Source organism: Pantherophis guttatus, chromosome 2 (genome assembly GCF_059756535.1).
Source record: "Pantherophis guttatus breed Tessera chromosome 2, ASM5975653v1, whole genome shotgun sequence".
NCBI classification, from domain to species: domain Eukaryota; kingdom Metazoa; phylum Chordata; class Lepidosauria; order Squamata; family Colubridae; genus Pantherophis; species Pantherophis guttatus.
The window spans coordinates 141242680-141268264 of NC_142064.1; the positions used below are offsets into that span (position 1 = coordinate 141242680).

Here is a 25585-nt window from a genome sequence, read left to right on the forward strand (position 1 = left end):
TAATGACTAAAATTATATAGTGGCTTCCTGAGTAAAATCAACTATAAATCTGATGTTTTCATTAAAATGCTCTGCTGGCATATTCTATTTATATAAACCTGCTCATTTTCCTTTGTAAAGGTTCAGAAGAATATATTTATATTCTCATTCAGAAGAATATATCATGTATATACATTTTGAAAGACCAATTTTTCAGCACTCCTGAACTAGCTGATGTTCCTGTATAATTAAAATTCTATTTTACTATCAAAGAGAAATACCTAAAACAAGGTGGTACTAGGTCTCATAGACTCAATATATGCATTCAATACAATAAGGCTCTTATTTTGTCTTCATATGGTTATGTTTCATTCCGAGTGGGAAATTCAAGCATTAAACGTGTACATTGACTTTTATTTATGTTATCATACAATTATTTGTGTTGGTAAAATCCAACACAAAATGTTTGTTGTTGTTTTTTTTATGTGACCTGTAACCCGGTAGCTTTTAACAGTGAATAATACTGAGTTATAACTAAAATGACTTTGGGAAAGTCAGAGCTTTGATCCATCATGCTGCCAGTGACTTTTGAAATCAAGGACAAACTTCTTTCTTTTGTTAGATCAAGGACTACAATTGGGCTCTTTCCATGCAAACCATGGTCTGTACTGCTGGGCCTCAGCTGTTGCAGTTTTCATGTGGAGAAAAGAGATTTCTGATAATTTAATGAACATATTACATTTATAACCTGCCACCTCAGATAGAGTTATGGTCTGCTTCCCCTTTGTTCTATGCACCATTACTTACTGAATTCTGGCATGAGGTATACTGTATTTTTCACACTATAAGATGCACCAGACCATAAGACGCACATTAGCTTTAGAGGAGGAAAACAAGAAAAATAATGTGCCTCTGTTTCCCAGATCCATCCGGTATTCAGGATAGCGTCCTTGCAGCAAACAGCAAACAGCCTGGTCAGCTTCAGCACGTTATCACAGCCCAGCACATGGCTTGTCAGGGCTCCGTTCCATTGCACCCACCACCGGTCAACTGAGCTGAGCTGCTGCCACTGCCAGGGAACGCTGCAGCCTTTGCTGCCAAGCAGCTGATTGGTGGTTGAAACGGCCTCCCGGAATACCGCCGATCAGCTGTTCTAGGTGGCAAGGATTGCTGCCGCTGCCAATCGCCGCCACCTATCACCATTGCCGCCATTCTCTGCCAATCACCGCTGCCCAGAACAGCGGTATTCTGGGAGGCCGATCCAGCTGCTCGGCAGCGAAGGCTTCAGCGTTTCCAAGTGGCGGTGAATGGCGGCAGCGGTGACAGGCAGTCGTCGCACCAACCCACCTCATCCCGCTGCAATATTCACTCTATAAGATGCACAGACATTTCCACCCACTCTTTTGGCGGAAAAAAGTGTGTCTTATACTGCAAAAAATATGGTAATTTTATGGAGTTGTAGGAGGATGAATAACGCTATCATTTCAATTGTGACAACATATGCCATTTGCAACCAATGTAATCAGTGTGCTTGATTACTTGCAATTTCAGGACCCTAACATACATTAAAAAAAACCTTGATCAGGAGTCGGCAACATACTGCTCTACATACACCAGTGTGCCTCTGGACATGTGTCTTGGGATACATTAGATTGTCTGCCCAACTGGATCTTCATAATGTTTAGATTCATTAAAAGTAATCTTAAAATGGCAGGCTGCTATGCTGCAAAACAAAATGCCAGCCTGTAGCCTGTCCTTAATTTAACAGAATGCATCTGCTCCTTATATTGTTGAAAATGAAAATGCCCAGTGCTTCGTCTGAGAGTATGGGCACCCGCCAGTGGTGAAATCTAAAATTTGTTACTACCGGTTCTGTGGGCGTGACTTGGTCTGTGTGTGTATGGGGGGTGGGTGGGTAATGTGACTGGGTGGGCATGGCCATTTTTTTTTACTTCTAAAACCATTTTTTCTACATCCTCTTCAGCGAAGAGGTTGTAAAAGAATGCTTTCAAAAGGCTCTGATGATCCCAGCTGAGTTGCCTGATCAGCAGAGGCTTTTTAAAAAACCTCTGCCGATCAGGCAACTCAGCTTGGATTGTCAGAAGCATTTAAAAGAAAAAAGGGTTTTTTTTTCTTTTAAATGCCTCTGATGATCCAAGCTGAGCCGCGCGATCATCAGAGGCTTTTTTAAAAAAAACTTTTAAAAGAATTTTTTTTTTGGCCAAAGAGGTTGTAGAAAAAATGCTTTTAAAAGTAAAAAAAAAGCCTCTGATGATTGTGCGGCTCAGCTGGGCATGTGGGGGGGGGGGGGGGGCAGGGATTTTTGCTACCGGTTCTGCCTCCATTGCTACTAGATTGGGCGATCCAGTCTGAACCGGGAGCATTTCAGCCCTGGCACCAGCTCAAAAACCCCCCAGAAAGAAATGATTTGTGGTCAAATGAATTCCATAAGAAATTGGGGCAGCCGATTTGGGAATAGGCTACCGTGCAGGCTGTCAAAATCTGGACCCCCATTAGATGGCAACACAGAATATTTTCTATATCTTCCATTATGTATCTCATGTATATGGAAGAAACGAAACTTCTACTCTGGCATCCAGAAGCCCCACCCAGTTTAAAACTGGAAACGGAGCTTGTCAGCTAACACCGAGAAGCCCATTCCCAAGACTTACAAAATGATGTTATAGATTACATTTTAGCAGGTGAATTTATCTGTTTCCTGTGGTTTTCTTCTATTTCAAGAAACAAATTACTATTTTGATTTAATTGAATCTAACTGCTTAATCAGTAATCTAGATTACTCAAAAGCTCAAGGTATGTCACATATATAATTATTCTTGGGAGTAGGCACCCTTGATCTCTCCTATGCCATTTAGTGGTTGTCTGAGTTTTTGCCTGTTGTGAGGCGAAACTGAAATCAGGTCACCTGGAGGAATTTTTAGAAAACTATGGTTATATTTTGTAGATGAATTAAAGATGAATGGGCCAAGGGTCTAACTTCTCATAAATCATGAAACTGTTGAACCAACGAAGGAAGTAGTAAAAGCATCTTCTTCAATATCCAAGTACATTTAACAATGTAGGCTCCTGGCAGTTTGAACCTCAACATACAAGCTCTTGCGAATAGGCACCAACTTTGCTTATATAGCCTTAGTATGTAGCAGTCCTCTTCAGGGAGCAGCCGGATCTCTTTAGCTTTAAGAAGCAGCAGCAGCAACAACAACAACAAACCTCACAAGCCATTTTGGAGCTAGAGGCCAACATTATTTATTGTTTGATGGACACAGGTCTTCACTTGTTGCTTAATAAAACATTTTGTTTGCTCCAATGGTGCACAGTTATTGTAAATACCTAGACAGACTAAAGAAAGTGGTATTATGTTTCACTGGTTTGTGAAGCACAGATGAATGCGCTGGGTAAATTAACAAGCATTTATCTAAAAATGAGCCTTTCGTAGATGTTTTACAAATGAATATAATAAAATAAAAACAAAGCATTGTGATGAGAGAACTGCAGCAACTTGTAAGTTTCCTTCCATTTCTTCTACATCTGCATGCAAAGTCATTAAGAATTTCAAGCTGCTGTTTCAGATCCTGGAATCCAATTAAGAATGCCAGCAGCACGCAGTCTTATAGAATTGGAGAGCCTCTTCATAATAAGAGAATGCAGCAGAGTAAATAATGAAGGAAAGATCATTTAGAAAGTGTGCATAGTGAGAGCAGAAGGGGGAAAAAGGAGTGCTTTCTCCTGAGGCCCTCCATATGGTGTGGGACTTTACATTCTGTCAGACTGCAAAACCCACAGCCACAGTGATAGAAAAATCCAGCCACATCTGGAAGGTCACAGTACTCCATTCCCTTCATATTCATTTTCATGTCCAATGTGCAAGGTGGATCCTAAAACCAGAGCATTTTATTTTGCATTTCCTTCTTTATTTTGCCAAACCTCACCTCCGCTACTTTATTTGGATGGAGCCTCAACGATATCTGAAAATCACAACAAAATCAAGTGATCAAGCCTGAACAACAGTCAACCCAGTGTTTGATGAATGTCTTGAGGATCTGTTGGTCTTTCAGATCAGGGCTGTCAAACTCGTGGGCCGTGGGCCGGATGCGTCACACGCTGGCCACACCCAGTTTAGCAAAGGGGAAAAAAGTCCCAATATGTTACGTGATGCCACTGTGACGATGTGAGTTTGACTGCCCTGTTTCAGATCAGATTCAGCCAGATCAGTCCTGTATAACTTTTGATTCATCAGGCTAAAAGTGACCTACTTTGTATCAGGGGCATTCTGGGAACCTGAAAGGAAACATTTCCCATCTCCACTATGTTCCTGTTCCTATTACCATTGGCATAAATGGTATTAGAATTAGAATTGGAATTAGAAATTGGAATTGGAAATATTCATTGGATTCAGTTGAATCTTGAGTTAAACCAAGATTCAACTTGAGTTCAGATTGAATCTGTGATTGCCACAAACTGGGATTAGCTGACCTGCTTTTTTTTAAAAAAAAAAGTAGAAAGGTGCTATCTATGTGTGAGGTCTGAAACACTTTCTAAATCATATTGAAGTGTCCACTGCTCTATTCTATTCTTTTTAAATTGCACCTCCCTCTTAATTTCCTTTATGTCTCTTACTAATTCAGGAGACAAAATCCCTGCACTCTAAATACAATTAAATTAAGATAAGAAATCCTACTCATTCCCTACTTTCCAGTTTCATTTCAGCTGAGTTGCTAAAGGTGGATGGATACCAATCAGAAAGCAGGATCAAAAAATGAATTGCTAATAATCAGCTTGCAATCATTAGGCATGGGTCATTATGGGACTTGCAATCACAGGGCAAAAGCAAACAGTCACATTAATGTAGTAATCTCCAGCCTCTGGGTGAACAACAACAAAAAAAGCACAACTGTGCTGCCTTCATTGCAGATCCCTCTTCTATCACACAATTGAGACTAGCAAGTGGTACTGCTCTTATTATATTAATGTAGAAGTCAAGGGAACTGATTGGTGGATTCCATCAGCTTCATTTACATTCATAACTTTTCTGATCTAGACTTTCAGTCATAGGCAAAACCCCATATAAAAGGCATAAAAAGCTCCCATTCTATAAACAAACCAAATCAAAGATTAACATAACAGACATTTCTCTTTTTAAAAAAGGACAAATTCTAATACTCAACCCATCCCAAACACCAACTATTCCAGAGATAACTATCCCGAATAGGAATATATTCAATTCAAATAAATATTTCACATCTCAGTTTAAAACTGGTCATAAAAATAAAATAATCCTAACAATTTAACATAAAATGACTAAAACTTAACCTAACAGGGGTAGTTTCAAGACAAAAAAATAATCACACAATAAGATGCTAATGCTTAAACGTTAAATAAGAAAATCCAATATGTCACATTTCTCCACTCAAAATATCATAAATCCAAAAAGAATCACACAGAATAACACATCCCATCTTAACCAAGATAAAAACAGTCAATTTTATCATTCCTTTAAAAAAAAAATCAGCTTAGTTGATGATCCACTCCACTACTATTGATCTGGGTTATGATTTTCTTTCATACTTTAAACAGTCTCTTTTGTAAACCCCCCCTCCCCCCCCAAAAATAGAATTATTCTCATTATTCTCTGGATTTATTTTTTATTTCTGTTCTTAATTTTTAAGAATTCAAATTCTGCATTTTTAAGAATATATGTGTATATATGTACATATATTTATATTTCTTTGCATCTAGGTTCTCATCTAGACTTCATTCATATCATTTTCAAATGGAATTAGTGGTGTATCTTGTTCTATGATAGACACAATTTGTATTTCAAATAACTTGGCTAAAATTTCTTAAACAGAGATAATACAAAACACTTTTTTGGATCACTAGTCTGTGAGTTTTGGTTTAGAAAAAGAAAAGGGGATGCTTTTTCATGGAGGCTAAACAAAATATTGCTACAGAAAGAAACAATAGAGGAGAATTGTAAACAGAAATTAAAAGAACTTTTAAAAAATGATTTAGGTAAAGGTACTGATTTAAAAGGGGCAGCACAGCAGCTCAGTGGTTAAGATGCTGGGCTGTCGGCTGGAAAGTGGTTAAGATGCTGGGCTGTTGACTGGAAAGCCAGCAGCCCAGGTTTCAAACCCGTGCACCATGCAACAAGTTGAGTTCCCATCCTCTCCCCAACCTCCCCAACTCCTGCCAAGTCCAAAAGCATGCAAATACAAGCAGATAAATAGGTACCACTTTGGTGGGAAGGTAACAGCTGGTCAGATGACCGTGGAAATGTCTTCAGACAGGGTTGGCCTTGATGTGGAGATGAGCACTGCCCCCTATAGTTGGCAATGACTAGCAGATTAAATCGGCAGAGAATCCTTTACCTTTTACTGATTTAAAAATGATTTGAAATGTAAAGCCTTTATTAAAGTTTGTTTTATACAACCCAGTAGTGAACTTAAAAAGAACAGTCAAGAGAAACACCAGCAGTTGTGGATGAGATAGAGAAACTAAGAATTAAAGGAATTTCTAGAGAAGTATTTCTTAATAAATTAAGCTTTTTTTTAACAACAATTACCTATGTTAATAAGAAATGAAAATAAAAATGTATTATGTAAAGCAAAAAAGATCGACTTTGCAAATAAATCAAGGAAGTGGCTATCATATAAATTACAAAAAGAAAAAGAAGAGAAAATGATATAGAAATATAAGAGGGAGATATAGTATTAATGGACAATGCAGTCACACAAGAAGCAGTTCATTAATATTATTCAATTTCTAACAGTTATGAAAAAGCTATGGAAGATTATTTCAGTATATGAATATGTCAGCAAGATTACTGTACGCATAAAGATGAAAAGATTCAATACCACTCACTATGGAGGAATGGTAGGTGAAATTGAAAGGTTTTGCTGAAATGGATAAATTAACTTCTTTGATTACAGAATAGACATTATCTACATTTATTGCTGATTGGAAGCCTCTTATGGATTTTTTTGTGTAAAAATGGAAATGAACTTGTGATTTACACTTTTGATAATGAGATAGAATAGATTATAGAAAGAAGATAATATAATGTAACTTTAGAGACAAAGATTAAAATATATTCGTAATTATAACTGCTGTGAAGAATATTGCAAGCCACTTCTTAATATTTTCTTTTTCGATTTTTCATTTAACTTTTTTCCTTTTTTCACCTTTTCCTTTGATTTCTTTCTTTCCCCCCTTAATTTCTACTAGTTTCTGTTAGCTTTTATTTTCTTGTTTGAAGGTATTCATAAAAATTATATGTACAGGTAGTTCTTGACTTGCAACCACAATGGAGCCCAAAATTTCTGTCGCTGAGCAAGAAAGTTGCTAAGTGAGTTGTGTTCCATTTTACAATCTTTTTTGCCACGATTGTTAAGCAAATTAATGGTTATTAAGTGAATCTTGCAATTGTTAAGATAATCTGGCTTCTTCCATTGACTTTGCTTGTTGGAAGTTGAGTGGGAAGGTTACAAACGGTGATAGCATGACCCCAGGATGCTGCAACCATCATAAATACATGACAAGTCCCTGAATTTTGATTGTGTGACCATGAGGATGCTGCAACAGTCGTCAGTGGTGAAAAACAACCACAAGTTACTTTTTTTCACTGCTGTTGTAATTTTGAATGGTGATTAAATGAATGGTTGTAAATCAAGGATTACCCATATAATATTATTCCAATTTGTATAAAGAAGGTGACATCTCTCTTCAAAAAATAGATGAATATCTAAATAAATAAATCCCTTTACTGAGGATTACAGAAGAACAGAGACAGATTATGAACGAATCTGTAACTAGGGTAGTATGTGAAACTATAGAAAGATTAAACTAGAAAAGGTACCTGGACCGGATGGATTATCATGTTTTTATTATAAATGTTTTGAGCATGAACTTTTATGACTTTTACAAAACAGGATGAACTCTATCACACTGGGAAGAAAGATGCTAGAGAGTTGGAAATGGCCAATATAGCATTAATACCAAAAAAAGGGTCAAGATTTTTTTTAACAAGAAACTAACTATGCATGAACACTGATCACACGAAGTATTAATATCACTGTATAATGCCTTGATAAGCACTTGGAATATTGCATCCAGTTTTGGTCATCACGATTTAAAAAAGATGTTGAGATTCTAGAAAGAGTGCAGAGAAGAGCAACGAAGATGATTAGGGGACTGGAGGTTAAAATACATAAAGAATGGTTGCTGCAACTGGATATGTCTAGTTTAATGCAAAGAAGGACTAGGGGTGACATGTTAGCAGTGTTCCAATATCTAAGGAGTTGCCACAAAGAAGAGGGAGTCAATCTATTCTCCAAAGCACCTGAGGGTAGAACAATGGATGGAAACTAATCAAGGAGAGAAGCAATCTAGAACTAAGGAGAAATTTCTTGACAGTTAGAACAATTAATCAGCGGAACAAATTGCCTCCAGAAGTTGTGAATGCTCCAACACTGGAGGTTTTTAAGAAGCGATCGGACAACCATTTATCTGAAATGGCATAGGGTTTCCTGATTGAACAGAGAGTTGGACTAGAAGACTCCCACAGCCCCTACCAACTGTTTATTCTCTTCTCTTCTCTTCTCTTCTCTTCTCTTCTCTTCTCTTCTCTTCTCTTCTCTTCTCCTCTCCTCTCCTCTCCTCTCCTCTCCTCTCCTCTCCTCTCCTCTCCTCTCCTCTCCTCTCCTCTCCTCTCCTCTCCATTCCATTCCATTCCATTTACCAATATTATTATTAAATAAATAAACCTTGTTTCAAACAATGATACTAGCTAATTGAATGAAAACAATTTTGCAAGAATTCATTAATTAGAATCAATGTGATTTTTTTACTTAAAAAAAGTTAAAGCACCAGGTTAGAAATGTATGGACATTTTGGAATATTTGGAGCAATGTAATGAAAAACAAGCCACGTTAATTTTCTTAGATGCAGAGGAGGTCTTTGGAAATCTTTAACTGGGCTTTCCTGTTCAAGGTTTTGCAAAATGGGAATTCTGTAGAGACTTTATAAAGTGGTATTGATCTTAACAACTTTATAAAAATGGTTAAGAATCTATTTCTATAGATATATAGAAATCACAAATAATTATTAATGGAGATCTAAGAAAACATTGGGAGATACAAAGAGAAACAAGACAGGGATGCCCATTCCTCTCTTGTTATTCTAGTTCTTGAAATAATACAAGTAAGACAAGATGAGAAGATTGTGGAAGTAAACATTAAAGAAGAAACTTATGAGTTAAGGACTTTTGCAGATGACTTGATGTTGGTTCTGAAAGTTTCTTTTAAGGGGAATTAAAATATTAATGGGCAAATGAAAAGAATTTGGTGCATTTTAAAATTATTAAACAGAGAACGAAGATGTTAACAAAAATATGAACACAGGAACAAACAGAATTGATGAATAAATGGGGATTTAAGATTGAGAAGAAGATAAAATATCTCAGTATGACAAATATGAACTGTATGTTATTTCAAAATAACTATGTTAGGATATGGAATGAAGTTAAAATATATATTTTAAAATGAAAGAATTTAAAACTGTCATTGTTGGGGAGAGAATTTCTGTGATGAAAATGAATGTCTTGCTGGTTTTGACAACTGAAGCACCATTTAAATAGTAGCAGAAATATAGATCTAAGTATTAGTTTGTATTCGTTTTAATCTTCTTTTTAAAAAATCCTTTTAAAAAATCATTAATAACAATTACACACACACACACACACACATATACACACACATATATATGTATGGAGAGAGAGAGAGAGAGAGAGGGAGGGAGAGCACAAGGACAGCACAAACACAAAATGAGTATCAAGGAAGGAAGGAAGGAAGGAAGAAAGAAAGAAAGAAAGAAAGAAAGAAAGAAAGAAAGAAAGAAAGAAAGAAAGCAAAAGAAAGGTTAAAAAATTACCTGTTATTTTGACAATTAAAAGTACAAGCACAGCCTTACCTTTCTACCCCCTGTGTTTATCCGAAGTGGGGTAAGGAAGGGGTCAAAGATCATATGGCTGGTTTCTATATTGACCGGTGATTGCCGTTTTCCAACGGAGCAAAGATTCCAAGCTGAATTCACCAAACCCCAAAAGGAAGGAACTGTAATACAGTAAAGAAAGGAATAAATTTATTTTGGGGAGGAAAATGAAAAAAAGAAGCATTGCTATTGTACTCCATTTGAATTAGTAACCCCCATTGCCAAAAGAGGTGCAATTTATTTCTGGGACAAAGAAAATAGCAGAAAGAAAGAGATCCCATTCTGGACTGGAAGCACCAGAAAGAGGTCCTTATTACCTATACTGATGATCCAGTTATTGGATTGAGATTCCCATGCTCAGTTTATATATATTAAAAAGACAGCCTTGCCGAGCACATGCAGCATGGCTCTTAGCAAACTCAATGGTATAAGAAGGGACAGAGACAGGGGTGGGCTTCAAAAATTTTAGCAAGGGGTTCTCTGCCTGGTTGCTGGGTGGGCATGGCCTAGTTGGTCTCCTGCACCATGGCAGAAAGGGGGGCATTTTTGCCCTCTCTGGGCTCCGGAGGCTTTCTTCAAGCCTCCGGGAGGGCGAAAATGACCTCCCCAGGCTCCAGAGGTCCTCTGGAGGCTGGAAACAGGCCCATTTCAGCCTTCCTGAACTTCTGATAGGTCTGTTTTTCACCCTCCCCAAGCTTCCGCATATGCCCTGCACCCAAAACGGGCCAAGTGGGGACTCCTGGGAGGGGTGGGGTGGAGTGGAGTGGGAGGGGTGGGGTGGAGTGGGAGAGGCCAGCCAGGAATGGGATTTTGGGGTTCTCCAAAATGCACAGAATCTTAGCTAGAGGTTCTCGCGAACCCCTGCAAACCTCCAGCAGCCCACCCCTGGACAGAGACATGTGTCCCTCAGTCCAGACCAAGACAGAGGCCCAAGTGTTCTGTACATGGGTTGGCTGGTTCTAGTGTTCTTTAAAAACAAGAACCTTGTACCCTTATTTCATCAGCTCTTAAAAAAAAAATAGCTGACTGCACCTGTTGATTTCAAAACAGGCCTCAAGTTCCCAATTCAATCACGGGGAGACAGAGTTACTTTAGCAAGTGTTTTTAAGATAGCCACAAAGGACACATTCTGTCAAACTAGCCAGCGATGTTGTCACTTGACAATAACTCTAATAGGGGCCTTTTAAAAAGCAGAGGCAAGCAGCAGTCTTTTCCTGATACTTTAATATGACTGAGCTCTATGAGATCCTTTTCCCACAAACCAATTCATTTGTTCAGTGCTTGTTCTGACACCAATCATGCTCAGAAAATGAATTTCCACTTCACTTCCTTTCACTTGTGCTAACTTGCTGAGCCTTCCCTCTCCCCCGCCCCCATTAAGAAGCAGCCTTTGAGCATAGAAATGAACCCCGTGCTTAGTGAAGCAACAGAACTATGACAAAGGTAGACGTGTCATCAGTGGTGGGATTCAGCCAGTTCGCACCACTTCGGGAGAACCGGCTGTTAACTTTCTGAGCAGTTTGGTGAACTGGTTGTTGGAAGAAATTATTAGGGCAGAGAACCGGTTGTTAAATTATTTGAATCCCACCACTGGGTGTCATCAGGCCTAAAATCATCAGTTTTTGACTTCAGAGATATCATGATCTCAAGGGAAGCTGAGCTGTAGACAATGGGTGTGGGAAATGACCACAAAGTTGTGTCGTTCCAGAACTATTTCAAAGCACAGAAGTTCCTCCAAAGGTAGAGATATTACTGCCATAACTCAGGTTCAATAGCTCCACTTTCAGATCAAAGAGTTTCAAGCAGCTTCCTAATTTTACTGCTTATCTTCTAATGATGTTAGAAGCTTCCCTGAGAAGGGCAGGTTATGTTCGCTGAGTACATAAATAAACATAGAGGTTTTTAATTCCTAAGAAAGTAGACAAGATGAGATTTAGCGGTGCACTGCTAATCATAGGGATCAGGTGGCATGTAAATCAGTGGATTGCCCAAAGGTTAAGTGGATTACTAGATTCACTCAAGAGAAAAAAATCCCTGCCCCAAATATTAATATAGCCAGCAGTGTGTTGTATTCTTGACATTTTTCCTTTAGAATGAAAGAATCAGCAGTTATGTGTACTGTTATATTTTTCAAATGCATAATATTCCAGGACATTTGCTTAATAATATTCACTGGGTTGAAGGCAAATTCAGTTAGATTCAAGATGTGACAAAGCTATAAATTTTAAGAGTTGTTATAACAAGACATAGCCAGTCATTGTTGGCATTCTAAGCAATAACTTACCATCCTGAGAACAAGCAAGAAGGAAAAGAATAGGAAGTTCCCATAACAAACCAAACATATCCTCACAACAACTATTAGCCATTTCCAAGTTCCTGATTTATAGCATCTTATGGAGACAACCACCCAGAAAGTCAGTCTTCATTATTAATATATTGCAACAATGATGTTTGGATTGCTCAGTTAGATGCTATAAATCAACTATGTAGAAATGGCTGATAACAACAAAATGAAACTTTGTAAAAAGTTTCAGAATTTCCAAATGCGGTGAAAAGGCCAAACCAACAGTGCTGCTTATATAATGCCACCTAATAGCTACAATGTATATAGCCAGGTCTCAAGATATATGAAATTAATGACCAGAAGCAATTTGACTTTCACATAATCAGCTGTCTTAGTTGTGAATGAATTGCCTATACCAGCGTTCCCAACCTATATTAAGAAGAATTTTTTTAAATTTTTTAAATTCTTTTAATCGGTTTGTGATTTCTTAACTTCTGGGCCAAATTTATATATATTTTAACTGTTTTTAATATTTGTATTCTATGTTCTTATTTTGGCTGTACACCGCCCTGAGTCCTCAGGGAGAAGGGCGGTATATAAATTGGAAATTAAATTAAATTAAATTAAATATATTGCCTATACCAGCATACCCAACCTTTGCGGCCCGGCAAAGGTGGGAGAGGGGAACCAGCCCGCCGCTCATATGAGTGGAGCTGCGCGAGTATGCGCACTGACCTGACTCTCGCGTAGCCAAATTTTGAATAGGCCACAGTCTGGTAATGGGTCGAGGCCCAGAGGTTGGGAACCCATGGCCTATACAGTATTTCATTCTTTGAATTATAGGTAGCCCTTAATTTACAACCATTGCTTTAGTGATCATTCAAAGTTGCAACGGCATTGAAAACAGTGACTTATGATCATTTTTCACACTTATGAAATGGAACCAGCATTCCCTTGGTTCCATGATCAAAATTCAGATGTTTAGGAATTGACTCATCTTTATGACTGTTGCAGTGTCCCCGGGTCATGTGATCACCTTTTGCAACTTTCTGACAAGCAGCGTCAATGGGGAAGCCAGATTTACTTGACAACCGTGTTACTAACTTAACAACTGTAGTGATTCATTTAATAACTGTAGCAAGAAAGATCGTAAAATGGGGCAAAACTCACTAGACAACTGTCTTGCTTAGCAAAATGAAATTTTGGGCTCAATTGTGGTCTTAAATTGTGAACTACCTGTACCACATCCTTCTTCAATCTCATACCAACTGATTTAACCAGGCAAGGAAGATACTGGGAATTCTTATTTTTGAAGCAGCATAAACCCACTTTTTAAAATAGTGAACTGAAGCAAAATGTTAAAAACAAAGAAATGAAGAAAAGTCCAGATACCTTTCAAAAGAGATGTGTACAAGCTAAGCTGTTTTTTTTGTGTGTTTCGTGTCTATGTACACCAATATGAGACACCAATCTTTCCAAGAGTCACTCAAAGGGACAGCCATGAAACAACTTCTCTGCCTTATTAAGAACAATTTCTTCCACAGTTTCAAGCAGTGCTCTAATTCCCTTTCTTCATATCGAGTGGGTAGGGAGAAGTCATTTAGGGTTGTGCCAACACTCAGCAAAGAGAATAATTGCTTCTTTATTGTGGCTACTGTTTTATCAATTCAAAAGTTTCCAAACAGATTAACAAGCAGATTGTATTCAAGGATGCCTCGGATTGATTTTTTTCTCCCTTCAGCATATAATCCAGGGTTAGCACAATGCTCTACAGGAAACAATGGTCTTTTCCAGATCACGAGGATTTTTGTTTCACAGGGCTTTACAATGCATGCAAACTTAAGTCAAAATGCTTACAATCTCTCTTTTCCTTTTTTTCCAGTCCAAAGCATGATTTACAAAACTAAAGCTGGCATATTTATATATTTGCAAACCAAGAGGGTTGCAGAAAATGCCAATTAAATAATCAGAGCAGAGTAGAAAAAGTTAAATGGTCAATAATGCATTGGATTATTTGCCAAAATATCTGAAAGCTCCTTGAACAAGACACTAGGTTCCTACTTGTGAGGTGCAGGGCAGGTTGATTGCAATTGATTTTATATGAGAAGGGTTAAATTGAATTTAACAAGGGAGAAGGGCCTTCAGTGAATTAGATTGCTTGTTGATAAGAGAATAAATTAATCCATGTTATAACAGAGGCTGTATGTTGCGGATTTGGAAGTTTTTTTTTTCTGCTCCACTCTTTTCTTATTAGGGAAAGTAGAGAAAATATATACATTTCATTAGAAATGGGATGACTATTGTATCATGAATAATGGAAGGTGAGGGCTTTTCCTGATGGGATCAAGACCTCAATGTAATAATCAACGTTTATACACACAGCCAACCTTCAACACTCTTATGAGGTTAAACAAAGTACTGTTAGATTATAAAGCAAGTAAAATTAGATTATGCATCTACTCCCACATGAAATCCAGATTATTGGGTAGCTGAAAGAAGTCCAACCTACTAAGTATTGCTTGCATTTCTTCCCACAATCCTAATGAAGACAATGATCTACGTATTTATTTTCACTTTATGTGTCCTCCCAAAATGGTGTGTGAAAAACAACGAAAAAAAATATTTAATAAAAACTAAACAACTAGAATATAACCCTTAAAACAAAGTTCATTTCGAAACCATTCTAAAAAGAGGTAGCTCTTAAAACAGTTGTAACTCAGTAGGAGTACTGGTGAATAGGGATGGCTTCAGTTGTCATTTAAAATATGGCAGAGGAAAGGCCAGTTGTAATTCCCATGACTGAGTTCCATAATCAGGATTCTGCTAGATCAATCAGAGCAAGGCAGGAAAACCTTTGATGTTTTGAAAGATAGAGACTTTGAAGACTTGGTTGGACAATGCTACACAAAATGTTTTGGCTCAGAGGAGTTACTGGTCCAATTAGGTCCAAATCTCTTTCTTACCTGCAGGACTTTATCATAAGAGAAGCCACATTCTCTATCCTGAATTGCTAAATCTAACTTTCCAGAATCTCCTTAAACTAGGATGGACTCATCTCAGGTCACCTAGTGATGGTTTACAACCTTCTGTGCATGTGAAGAGTGTTAGTGATGATTTCCAGGCAGGTGGGTGGAGCCTCCCACCGCCGCCATTACTGGTTCGCCCAAACTGGGGCAAACCAGTAGAAACCCACCACTGGTTCAAAACAAACAGGGATTTTAATATCTACTAGCATATTTTTAATACATGGTGTGCTTTTTATTATTCCTATAATGCATTTGGAAGACTTTCTGCCTGCTTGTTTTTAAAAGTACACACGCGCACCCTCATACTTTTTCCCCATTTATTTTTCACAAAGTTCCAAATGGTGAGTAAACAAACTTATTCCCAAATCTATTTTGTTGTCTTTTGTCATTACTGCAATCTGAGGAATTAATGATTTCTTAGAGAGAGCTAAACAGCATGTATCCAATTTGGGTTTAGCACAAACACAAGTAGCAATAAAGAGTGGGCCTTGAAAGTCAATTAAATGATAAGTGTCATTAATAAAATAAATTGGTTCAAAGTGCATTGCAGGGACTGAAACATATTGACTAACAGAACAAGAAAGAAAACTTAGTTAACCAGCCAACTTTTATTTTCCCTACCCCAAGTAAATTAAGAATACTTTCCGCTCACTTTAAGAATACTTTGAAGTACATATAGGTAGTCCTCAACTTACAACCAGTCACTTAGTGAACATTTAAGGTTACAACAGATTCCCCTCCCCCCCCAAAGTATTTATGACCTACATTCAAAGTTCTGATGGCTAGTTCACTCCAAAACCACATGATCACATTTGGGCACTTAGCAATTGGTCCAAAATAAGAGCCATCTTCAGTATCCCATGGTTATGTGACTATAATTTAGGGTTTTGCTTTGTTTTGTTTTGTTTTGTTTGTAGAAAATGGTATTTACTTCCAGTTTCAGCGGAAAAAGTGCCCATTGAAGATAATGGATTTATTTAACAACTGTGGTTTTGCTTAATGACCATGGTGATTTGCTTAATAACCACCATAAAAAAACCGTATCATATATGATGACCTATTTAACGACCAGCACAACTTACAGCTGTACTTCCAAGCTCAGTTACAGTGTTAAGGTGAACACTACTGGTGTCCTAATAGAAGAAGACCACAAATATTCCCATGCAAAATTATCACATATTGATTTTTCAATCCAAAATATGTTTTTAAAGGCTGAATAATATCCCTTATTAGACCACTGAAGGGAAAGGAGGGAATGGGATGGTCTGAGCATTGACAATGCTACTTATGCTGATGAAAAATATAACCCAAAATATACGATGGGTTGCCTATCCTTGAATTTTGAGTTGCCTATCCTTATTGTTTTTTTAAAAAATATTTTTTTATTAAAGAAATATTTTACAAAGAAAAAGTAATACAAATGTAAGGAAAAAGAAAGAAAAGTAAAAGGAAAGTGATAAGTACCTAGAAAATAAATGAAAAAGAAAAAGAAATATATATATATAAAGGAGTAGCTTTTGATCTTTACAGCACTTATAAACACATTTATATTTTATCCTTTGTCCCTCAAGTTACATCATGGCTTCCTTCTTTCCATATTCTACCCTTTCCAATCATTAAACCCATAAATCACAAGTTCATTTTTTCCTGTTTTCAGAAAAAGTTCATAAAGGGTTTCTAGTCACTAACAAATGCAGTTATTGCCTTTTCGGCATTTTGTTTTACTAGTGGTTATAAGTTATAAAGAAGATTTAAAAAAAAACCAAACAAACCTCATGAAGATCTTTACTTTTAAGTTCTACAGTCTGTACGTTCTCAGAAAGCTATCAAGTAACTATCAAGTTGCCCAGCGTCACTTGATATTCAGATGGGCAGCATACAAATTTAATAAACAAATGAACAAACAAACATTTCCCTTCCTTTCCCAGTGCACTACTGCAAATGTGATGGTGGCTATCAGATTTATGCCTAGTAACCATACACGTTTATTTATTTATTTATTTATTTATTTATTTTTCGAATTTCTATACCGCCCTTCTCCTTTCGGACTCAGGGCGGTGAACAGCCAAAATAAAAACATTTATACATAAAGTACGATTAAAAATAGATTTAAAATAATTAAATTTGGCCCATAGTTTAAAATTTATCAATTTAAAATCCATATCAAAATTTAAAACCAACCATAAAATCATAAAATCAAGAGAGAGTAATCAAGATTACTACCCTGTTTCCCAAAAAATAAGACATTCCCTGATAATAAACCCAATCGGGCTTTTGAGCGCATGCACTAAAATAAGCCTTCCCCCAAAATAAGCCCTCCCTGAAAATATTTAAACGCAGAGCTGGAAATCAGGTAAGATGGCAAGAGGAGCCCCATCTTGCTCCACACGCCCCAGTATAATAAGACCTCCCCGAAAATAAGGCTAAGCGCTTATTTCAGGGTTAAAAAAATATAAGATATTTTTGGGGAAACATGGTATGTGTCAGCCCTACTGCACCGCGCCTCGCAGCTTGGGGCTGTCATTCAGGCAGGACCAGGGAGCTGACTTGGCGACACTCAGAAGTATGTCCAGTCGCCCAGCCTAGGTGTCAGAAGCCTGCTGCTGCTGCTGTGATCACCACCAAAGCCTGCACCACCGCTGCACAGCTGAGAGGCGGGCCCTGGAAACAGCTGAAGTTTGGGGCCTCACCTGTGCAGAGCGAAGCCAGGCCAAACCTCGGCTGGTCTGATGAGCCAAGAAGAAAAGCGGAGTTAAAGCAGGCTAGGTTTGGTGTAGGTTGGCTTGTTTAGTCAGATGTGGGTTAACTAGAAGAAACGCGAGATGGGGGCGGGGCCAAGGGGTGGAGTCACAGGTAGAGCGCAGGAGCCTTTAAAAAGGTGGTGGGGAGCACTGTGTGAAAACGCTGACAATATCTCACTTTGGTGATTGTTGGAACATGCCGGAGGGCCTGATAAAGATCTCTACAACTAGGAACCCAGTTGCCTGGAGTCTTATTTCAAAGCGCCATTCCAGAACCTGACAGTATGTTCCCCAATGTGACATGAGATAAGTCCTCCCTGGCTTTCTTCTTCTCTGTCTATTGCAATTGATCTGCAATACAGATATGGTTCACATCAACCTGTGGAGGTAAAGTGCAGAATCCTTACTTGGAATATGGCAAGTCTAGGCTCAATCCCTGCATCTCTTGATAGAAAGGATTGTGAAAATCCCTGCTGGAAATCCTCCAGAGCTCCTGCTGAGAATGTTGTCCTAATGGATCAATTCAACAGAAGAGAACTTCTCATTCTGGGAAGCTACAACCAGCTTCTCTCTCTCAGTGTGGCAATAAATTAAAACTAGACGGTGCTTTCTTGCAGTTGATGGTATTTTTAAAAGCATTTTGTGACAACTCATAGGAGGCTGTCACTAAGAGAAGAACTCTTAGTAGTACTTCTAAGATGAAAGGGACAGGAAGGGGCAAAAATGGCCTGACTTGCAAAGTATTGGAATTCCAGCCTTCATTGGTTCCAATCAGCTATTTTAATTCCAATCTTATAAACTCCATGTTTGGAGGGGGAAAAGGACAATTCAGAATATATCTCCTGATCACAGATTAGAATTTGCATAAATGCTTTCCGATTTTTAACATTTGCCTTGCATTCTTAACATTTTTGTCCTTTAGAAAATTAAAGCCAGCATAAAATAACAATAATGAGAAAAAGGTACTCAAATGAAGCATGGTATCATCAAAGCAAACCTTATGGCCAGAGTTAGAGAGATACATAATCTATTTTACATTGTGGTTACAAAGATAGAACATTAAAAAAGAAAAAGGGAAAATGCCTGGGAGTCTGTATAATAAGTAAAACAAATGTAAGCTGTTAAAAGTACTGGATGGATAAAAGGTACATTCACTTGTATTTTTTAACGAACAGTCACTTAAAAGGTGTCCTATTTATACTGAAGGGATGGCTACATGAGGGCCATGGGCTCTTATCTGCACTGTCCATTCACACGACTTTGAGGACAAGTATGACTTTCACCCCTTCTCACCAGTTCACTTGGTGAGTTCTTTTGATTGATTGATTTGTTAAATTTATTTGCTGCCTATCTCACCTTGGGGCTGCTCTAAGTGGCTTACAACAACAAAAGGGAAGAAATTTTAAAAAATGTAAACACAAATAAAACAATAAAACAATAAAATAAAGAATGATAAAGAACACAACGAGAATACATCCATACGATAACCAAAAAGATGGACAGGCAGAGAGTAGTGAGTAAGGGTGGGGAGTGGAGTCTGTGGAAACTCTTGTCTTATCCTCAAACTTTCACTCCCAGAGCTTCACCACCTAGTTTAAAAGTTCTCTTTCCTGTCCTTCAGCCATCAAAGGCATGGTCACAGCAGTGGTGGAATTCAATTTTTTTTACTACTGGTTCTGTGGGCGTGACTTGGTGGACGTGGTGTGGCTTGATGGGCATGGCAGGGGAAGGATACTGCAAAATCTCCATTCCCACCCCACTCCTGGTGGAAAGATATTGTAAAATCTCCATTCCCATCTCACTGTGAGGCCAGCCAGAGGTGGTATTTGCCGGTTCTCCAAACTACTCAAAATTTCTAATACCAGTTCTCCAGAACCTGTCAGACCCTGCTGAATTTCACCCTGGGGTCACAGTTCCTAGGAAAAACACTGCTTGCAAAAGGTGAAGGTATGCTGTTCTTTCACCATTCACAGCTCACAAGGCATTTGCGAACTTTATAGCGTCATCTCAATTGCTCCACCTTTTCAGCAAACCAATATTCCCCAAAGCATGGAAAACGTGGGAGGGGTGCATGCTTTAATCTATTTCATTCTCTTTCGGTGTGGAGTGGAGGTGAGGAGGCTGTTATTCCAGGAGTGATCAGTGGCTCGTACCCTGGTTTCAATTTTTGTTTTTTGTTTTCCTTTGCACTGATCTATTGGTTAATGGTAAAGAAGGCTGATTGATTCGTGGTGATGATCTCTGTGTTTTTTCAGCATTCTGAGGGCAGCAGAAATACATTTTATCACCAGGAATGTTAATTTCTCTCTATCTGTATAGAGCAGTGATGGCGAACCTTTTAGACACTGAGTGCCCAAACTGCGGATGCACGCATGCCCAAACTGAAAGGTGCACACATGTATGTGCAGACATGCACAAACATGCACATCCATAGACATGCGCATATGCGCAGCATAGACCTGAAGACCAGCTGGCCAGCGGGAGGTGGGGCATCCTAACACCGGCAACGCGGCAAGAGGTAAGATCTTTTTCTTTCGTGAGCTTCCGTTTCGTTGTTTGCAAGGAAACAGAAGCTGATGAAATTAACACCATGGAGATCTGACCTGGGGCGATGGTGCGCATGCCAGCAGAAAGGGGTCTGCATGCCACTTCTTGGCATCTGTGCCAGAGGTTTGCCATCACGGGTATAGAGTATTTGAAGAAATGTCAGCCTTGCAAGGTAGTCCAGACAGAAAACATATCCAGATGAAGTAATTATACTCTATTATAATGTTACATTAAAAAAAAAATTGCAAGTCTGAAAGTCTATCCACCACCACCACCACCCCAGCATCATCTTCACAGTCCAAGAAATCAGGGCGGATTCCTTCTGAAACATTTGCCACACCCACATATCTATTGCACATTAAGCTATCTTTATCTGACCATTCCTCTTGCTGTGGCTTTTCCTGCTGTCTCCCAAATAGTCCTTGAATTATGACCATGACTGAGCTCAAAATTTCCACTGCTAAGCAAGACAGTTCTGCCCCATTGTATGACCTTTCTTGCCACCGTTGTTAAATGGATCACTATAGTTGTTAAATTAGTAGCATGGTTCTTAACTGGCTTCCCCATTGACTTTGCTTGTCAGAAGGTCACAAAAGGTGACCGGATGACCCTGGGACACTGCAACTGTAATAAATATAAGCCAGTTACCAAGCATCTGAATTTTGATCATGTGACTATGAAGAGCTGCAACAGTCGTAAGTGTGAAAAACGATCATAAGTCACTTTTTTCAGTGCTGTTGTAACTTTGAATGGTGTTCTGCCCCAGCTATGGACCCCAAAGAACACAGCACACACAAAGTCTGTACAAACCTTAGTTTACTAAATTAAATCAGTCTTTTTCAAATAAAGGCTGTTAATTAACTTTCTTAACAACCTACAGGAATCCAAAGAATAAATAATTGTAATGTTACTATGGTTGGCAGAAAGCCCAGAAGCAATTTGCAGGAAACTGATAAGAGAACTAAGATCAGGACACGAATGAGAGTGAACGAAGTTATTTCTTGCAAATTGCCTCAGTCGTCGTCCTTCCTTAAATAGGCTAAGGGAGTGGCCAATTAGCCCCAAGCCTTACTCTTGATGAGACCTCCTCCTGAGGAACCACTCCTGCCTTTTGGCATGCCCGGGTATCGATAAGAGGCTCCTCCTCTTCTTCCTCTTCACTTATGGGAGCTTCTGGAGGTTCTGAAGGCCCGGCTGAATCCCCGCCTCTGGCACCACATCTTCTCCAGCCTCCTCATTGTCTGACTTGAGTGCCAGCTGCACAGGCTGCTGGCGCAGCACCACGCCAGCCTCCTCACTGTCGGAATCAGCTACTAGCTGCACAGGCTGCTGACGGGCCACAACAAATGGTCACTAAATAAATATTTGTAAGTTGAAGACCACCTGTACAAGAATAGATTCAGGAAATGTGTTCTTTATTGATTTCTGAACTATAAATAGTTCTACATAATCTATCTATATAAGAGCCCTGCTGGCGGAGTAGTTAGTATGCAGTATTGCAGGTTAACTCTGTCCGTAGTCTGGAGTTCAATCCTGACGGAGCTCAAGGTTGACTCAGTCTTCCATCCTTCTGAAGTTGGTAAAATGAGGACCCAGATTGTTGGGGGAAATATGCTGACATTTGTAAACTGCTCAGATAGTGCTGTAAAGCACTATGGGGTGGTATATAAGTCTAAGTGCTATTGCTACATATATCTAAAATAAGATGTATATACAGTATCTACTTACTGTGTTGGAGAAGACTTGAGAATACCATGCACAGCCAAAAATAAAAAAATAAAAAAATAAATAAATGGATCATTGAGCAAAATCAACCCAGATGTTTCACTCAAGACACAAATGATCAAGCTTAAATTATCCTACTTCAGACACATTATGTGAAAACCTAAGCGTCTGGAATGCTGGGAAAGGTGGAAGGAGAAAGTAAAGGACCAACAGTAAAAAGGTGGACAGACTCAGTTACAATAGCAATGAGGTTTAATTTAATAATATGTCAATGGATTGAGTTAGTTTCTTTATAAATGGGGTGTTTTTTTGCTCTTTGGCTTCAGATTAATAAAGCTAACATATTATTATTGTTATATTCCTTTTCCTTCTGTTTATTATATTTCACCACTACAAATTACACATACACACATATGCATGCACACAGAGGTATTATGGCAGTTTAGTGTTGAACAGATCTGGGATGCCAAGGGGTGGGGTTGGGGAGGGCAGAATCAGGTGGAAGAGGAAGCAATGTGGAAATGATCTTTCCAGCTCACTTCAAAACCCCTGCAGGAAACACATGAGATCTACAGTATAATCTCTCCAGTCCTGCAGTATTCTGTCTCTGATTATAAGGGATGCTATTGTGATGTTTATCGCTTTCAAAATTATATTTGCTACTGTTTCTTCTGATAACAGCCCCACAAGCAATATACAGAGGGTGTTGTAGATTAAGTATTTAAGATAGAGGCAAGTCTTTCAAAACATGAGAGCTGTTCAACAATGGAAATATTTAGGCGTTTATTGAATGAATCCTTCCTTGGAGGTTTTCAAGATCAAGATATATTAAGTTATGAATAACAGTTCAGGTTTATAGACTATTTGTCTTATCTAAATCTATTTTGGAGCATGAAACCCGCCACCTCCTGCTAGAGAGGGGAATTGATTCAATAAAATGTGAAGTCATGGGTGAAAAGATACAATTTTTAAGGAATGGGAAAGCATTCACCAACCTGAAGCCCTCTAGCTATTTTGATTTCAATTCTCTGAATCCCTGTGGAGGATGGACATAGTGGGCAGGGATTACAGACTCCGAGAAGACTGGAGAACAGTTAACATAATTTGACAAAGTCTCTGTGTGTGAGTTGCATAGCTATATAAAATTGTTCAAGCAAGCAAGCAAGCAAGCAATGAGGATGAAACACACCAGGTATGTTAATGAAACTCTGCACTTTCATACCTGGTCTCCAAATTATGACAGAAACATGGATGGATATTCTGGTGGTACAGTGGTTAGAATGCAGTATTGCTAACTCTGCCCACAGTCTGGAGTTTGTTCCTTGACTTAGCCTCCCATCCTTCCCAGGGTCAGTAAAACGAGGACCCACATTGTATGCTGACATTGTAAACCACCCAGAGAGTGCTGTTGAGCACTATGGGATGATATATAGAGTGCTAAGTGCTATTGCTATTGCTACTTGCATCATCCTCTCTAGCACACAGGAGAACTTTTATGAGGGATATTATATCTCTCCGGTCTATAGCTGTTTCTCCAGCAATATTGGAACATAGGAAATTCTTTAAATTATGTCGACCGCTAGCCAAAAGTTGCACCAAAGATAGGTATTTGTGCAAAGAATGGAGTAATTTCCTTTGCATCTGCCCTAGATTCCCACCCTAGATTGATACCAGATTCAAACTGGTATCACAAAAAAGAAAAAAATTAAAAAAACAGCTTCTCCTGCATTGCTCTGTGTATGTCAACAACAGTCTTTACAACTCCCCATAGTTTTTGGTATGCCACAATCAAATTTCCTAGATTATCTGAGGGTTTGAATAGATGGAAATCATCTTTTCAATTTCCAAAATTGGGTCACTCATATAATCCTTTATATGCAATGGCATAACTGGTAAAATCTAATCAGTGCCTAATTCAACCAAGGATAATTAGGATGATGGGTTCAGATGTTAGTGTTTTTTAATTTGTGGGCATTACATTAGAGGTGCAACTTTTTGCTTAATTGGAAGAAAATGGCAATCCATCTCCCCAAAGAGGATGCCTTTTTAAATCCTCTTTATTCTACAAAACTGAGTATCTGAGAGGGGAAAAAGAGGAATGGGAAAAGGAAGGCTTACTTAAGATCATCTAAACTGGGGCTTTTTCTGTTTTTTTTCTACAAGGAATTCTAAAAGTGCTGAAACTCAAGATATTAATTTAAATAATAAGTAACCAGTTTAGTTAGGCTTGTTTCATCGATTGTATTTCGAATTCTCTGTTTGTTTACTTTTGTGTTGTTCCTCTATTTTCCCTTTCCTCATTAAGATTCTTTTTTGACATCTAGAATTATCATTTCATTGGCTTTAAAGAGGAATTTCTTATTAAAGTTTTTTGCATCTGATCTGTTACATAACACATGGTTTATGAAGCTTATTAAGATCAAAAACATTTCTTTTGCACATTACCTGAAATCAGATGAATAGCGAAATTGTTGTTCTAAAGTCTGAAAACTCCCTAATCAGCCAAATTCAGTTGTTTCAAGAATTTCAGGATGAATTTCATTAGAGAACGTTTGGAAGAAGGTGTCACTGATGTTTTAAATTTCTGTTTCTACTAAATCTTAACACAATGGTCAAGGAAAGAAGAAAACATTTGCTACTAATAAAATTTCTATAATTGTCTGTGTATTTTTTACAGGAGTGGCATCCTTTCCTATATGGAACTAACCTCTCTCTTAGCAAAGGCCAACACTCCTTTCTAAATATGAACATAGAATAACAGTTTGGAAAAGACCTTAGAGATCTTCTATTGTCCAACACTCCACTCAAGAAGAAGACCCTACCATTTCAGACAAATGTTTGCCCGATCTCTTCTTAAAAACCTCCAGTGATGGAGCACACACAACTTCTGGAGGCAAACCATTCCACTGATTAATTGTTCTTACTGTCTGGAAATTTCTCCTTAATTCTAGGTTTGGATCTCTGCTTGATAATCTTCCACTCATTACTCCTTGTCCTGCCCTCAGGATGCTTTGGAGAATAAATTAGCCTCCTCTTCTCTATGACAGCCCCTCAAATATTGGAAGACTACTATCATGTCACCCCTAGTTCTTCTCTTTGTTGGACTAGATATACCAGTGATGGCTAACCTCTTTGTCGTCGCAAGCCAAAAGCATACATGCATGTGAGCAACAGTGTGTGTGTGTGTGCTGGCACCCATAATGCAATGCACACATGACCCCGTGCCCCCCCCGCGCATGTGCGTACTGTTTTGGACCTAGTAGGCCTCCCTG

At 38.4% G+C, this 25585-nt stretch overlaps 1 protein-coding gene across 2 annotated transcripts in view; it reads right to left on the minus strand.

The window, feature by feature from the left end:
- The window catches only part of CA10 (carbonic anhydrase 10 (inactive)), a 390380-nt gene that overhangs the window by 210327 nt on the left and 154468 nt on the right, over window positions 1–25585 (minus strand). For both annotated transcript variants that reach the window (XM_034412468.3, XM_034412469.2), the window contains exon 4: window positions 9970–10112. In XM_034412468.3, coding sequence (XP_034268359.1) covers window positions 9970–10112 — 143 coding nt within the window. The remainder of the gene's footprint in view (window positions 1–9969; window positions 10113–25585) is intronic.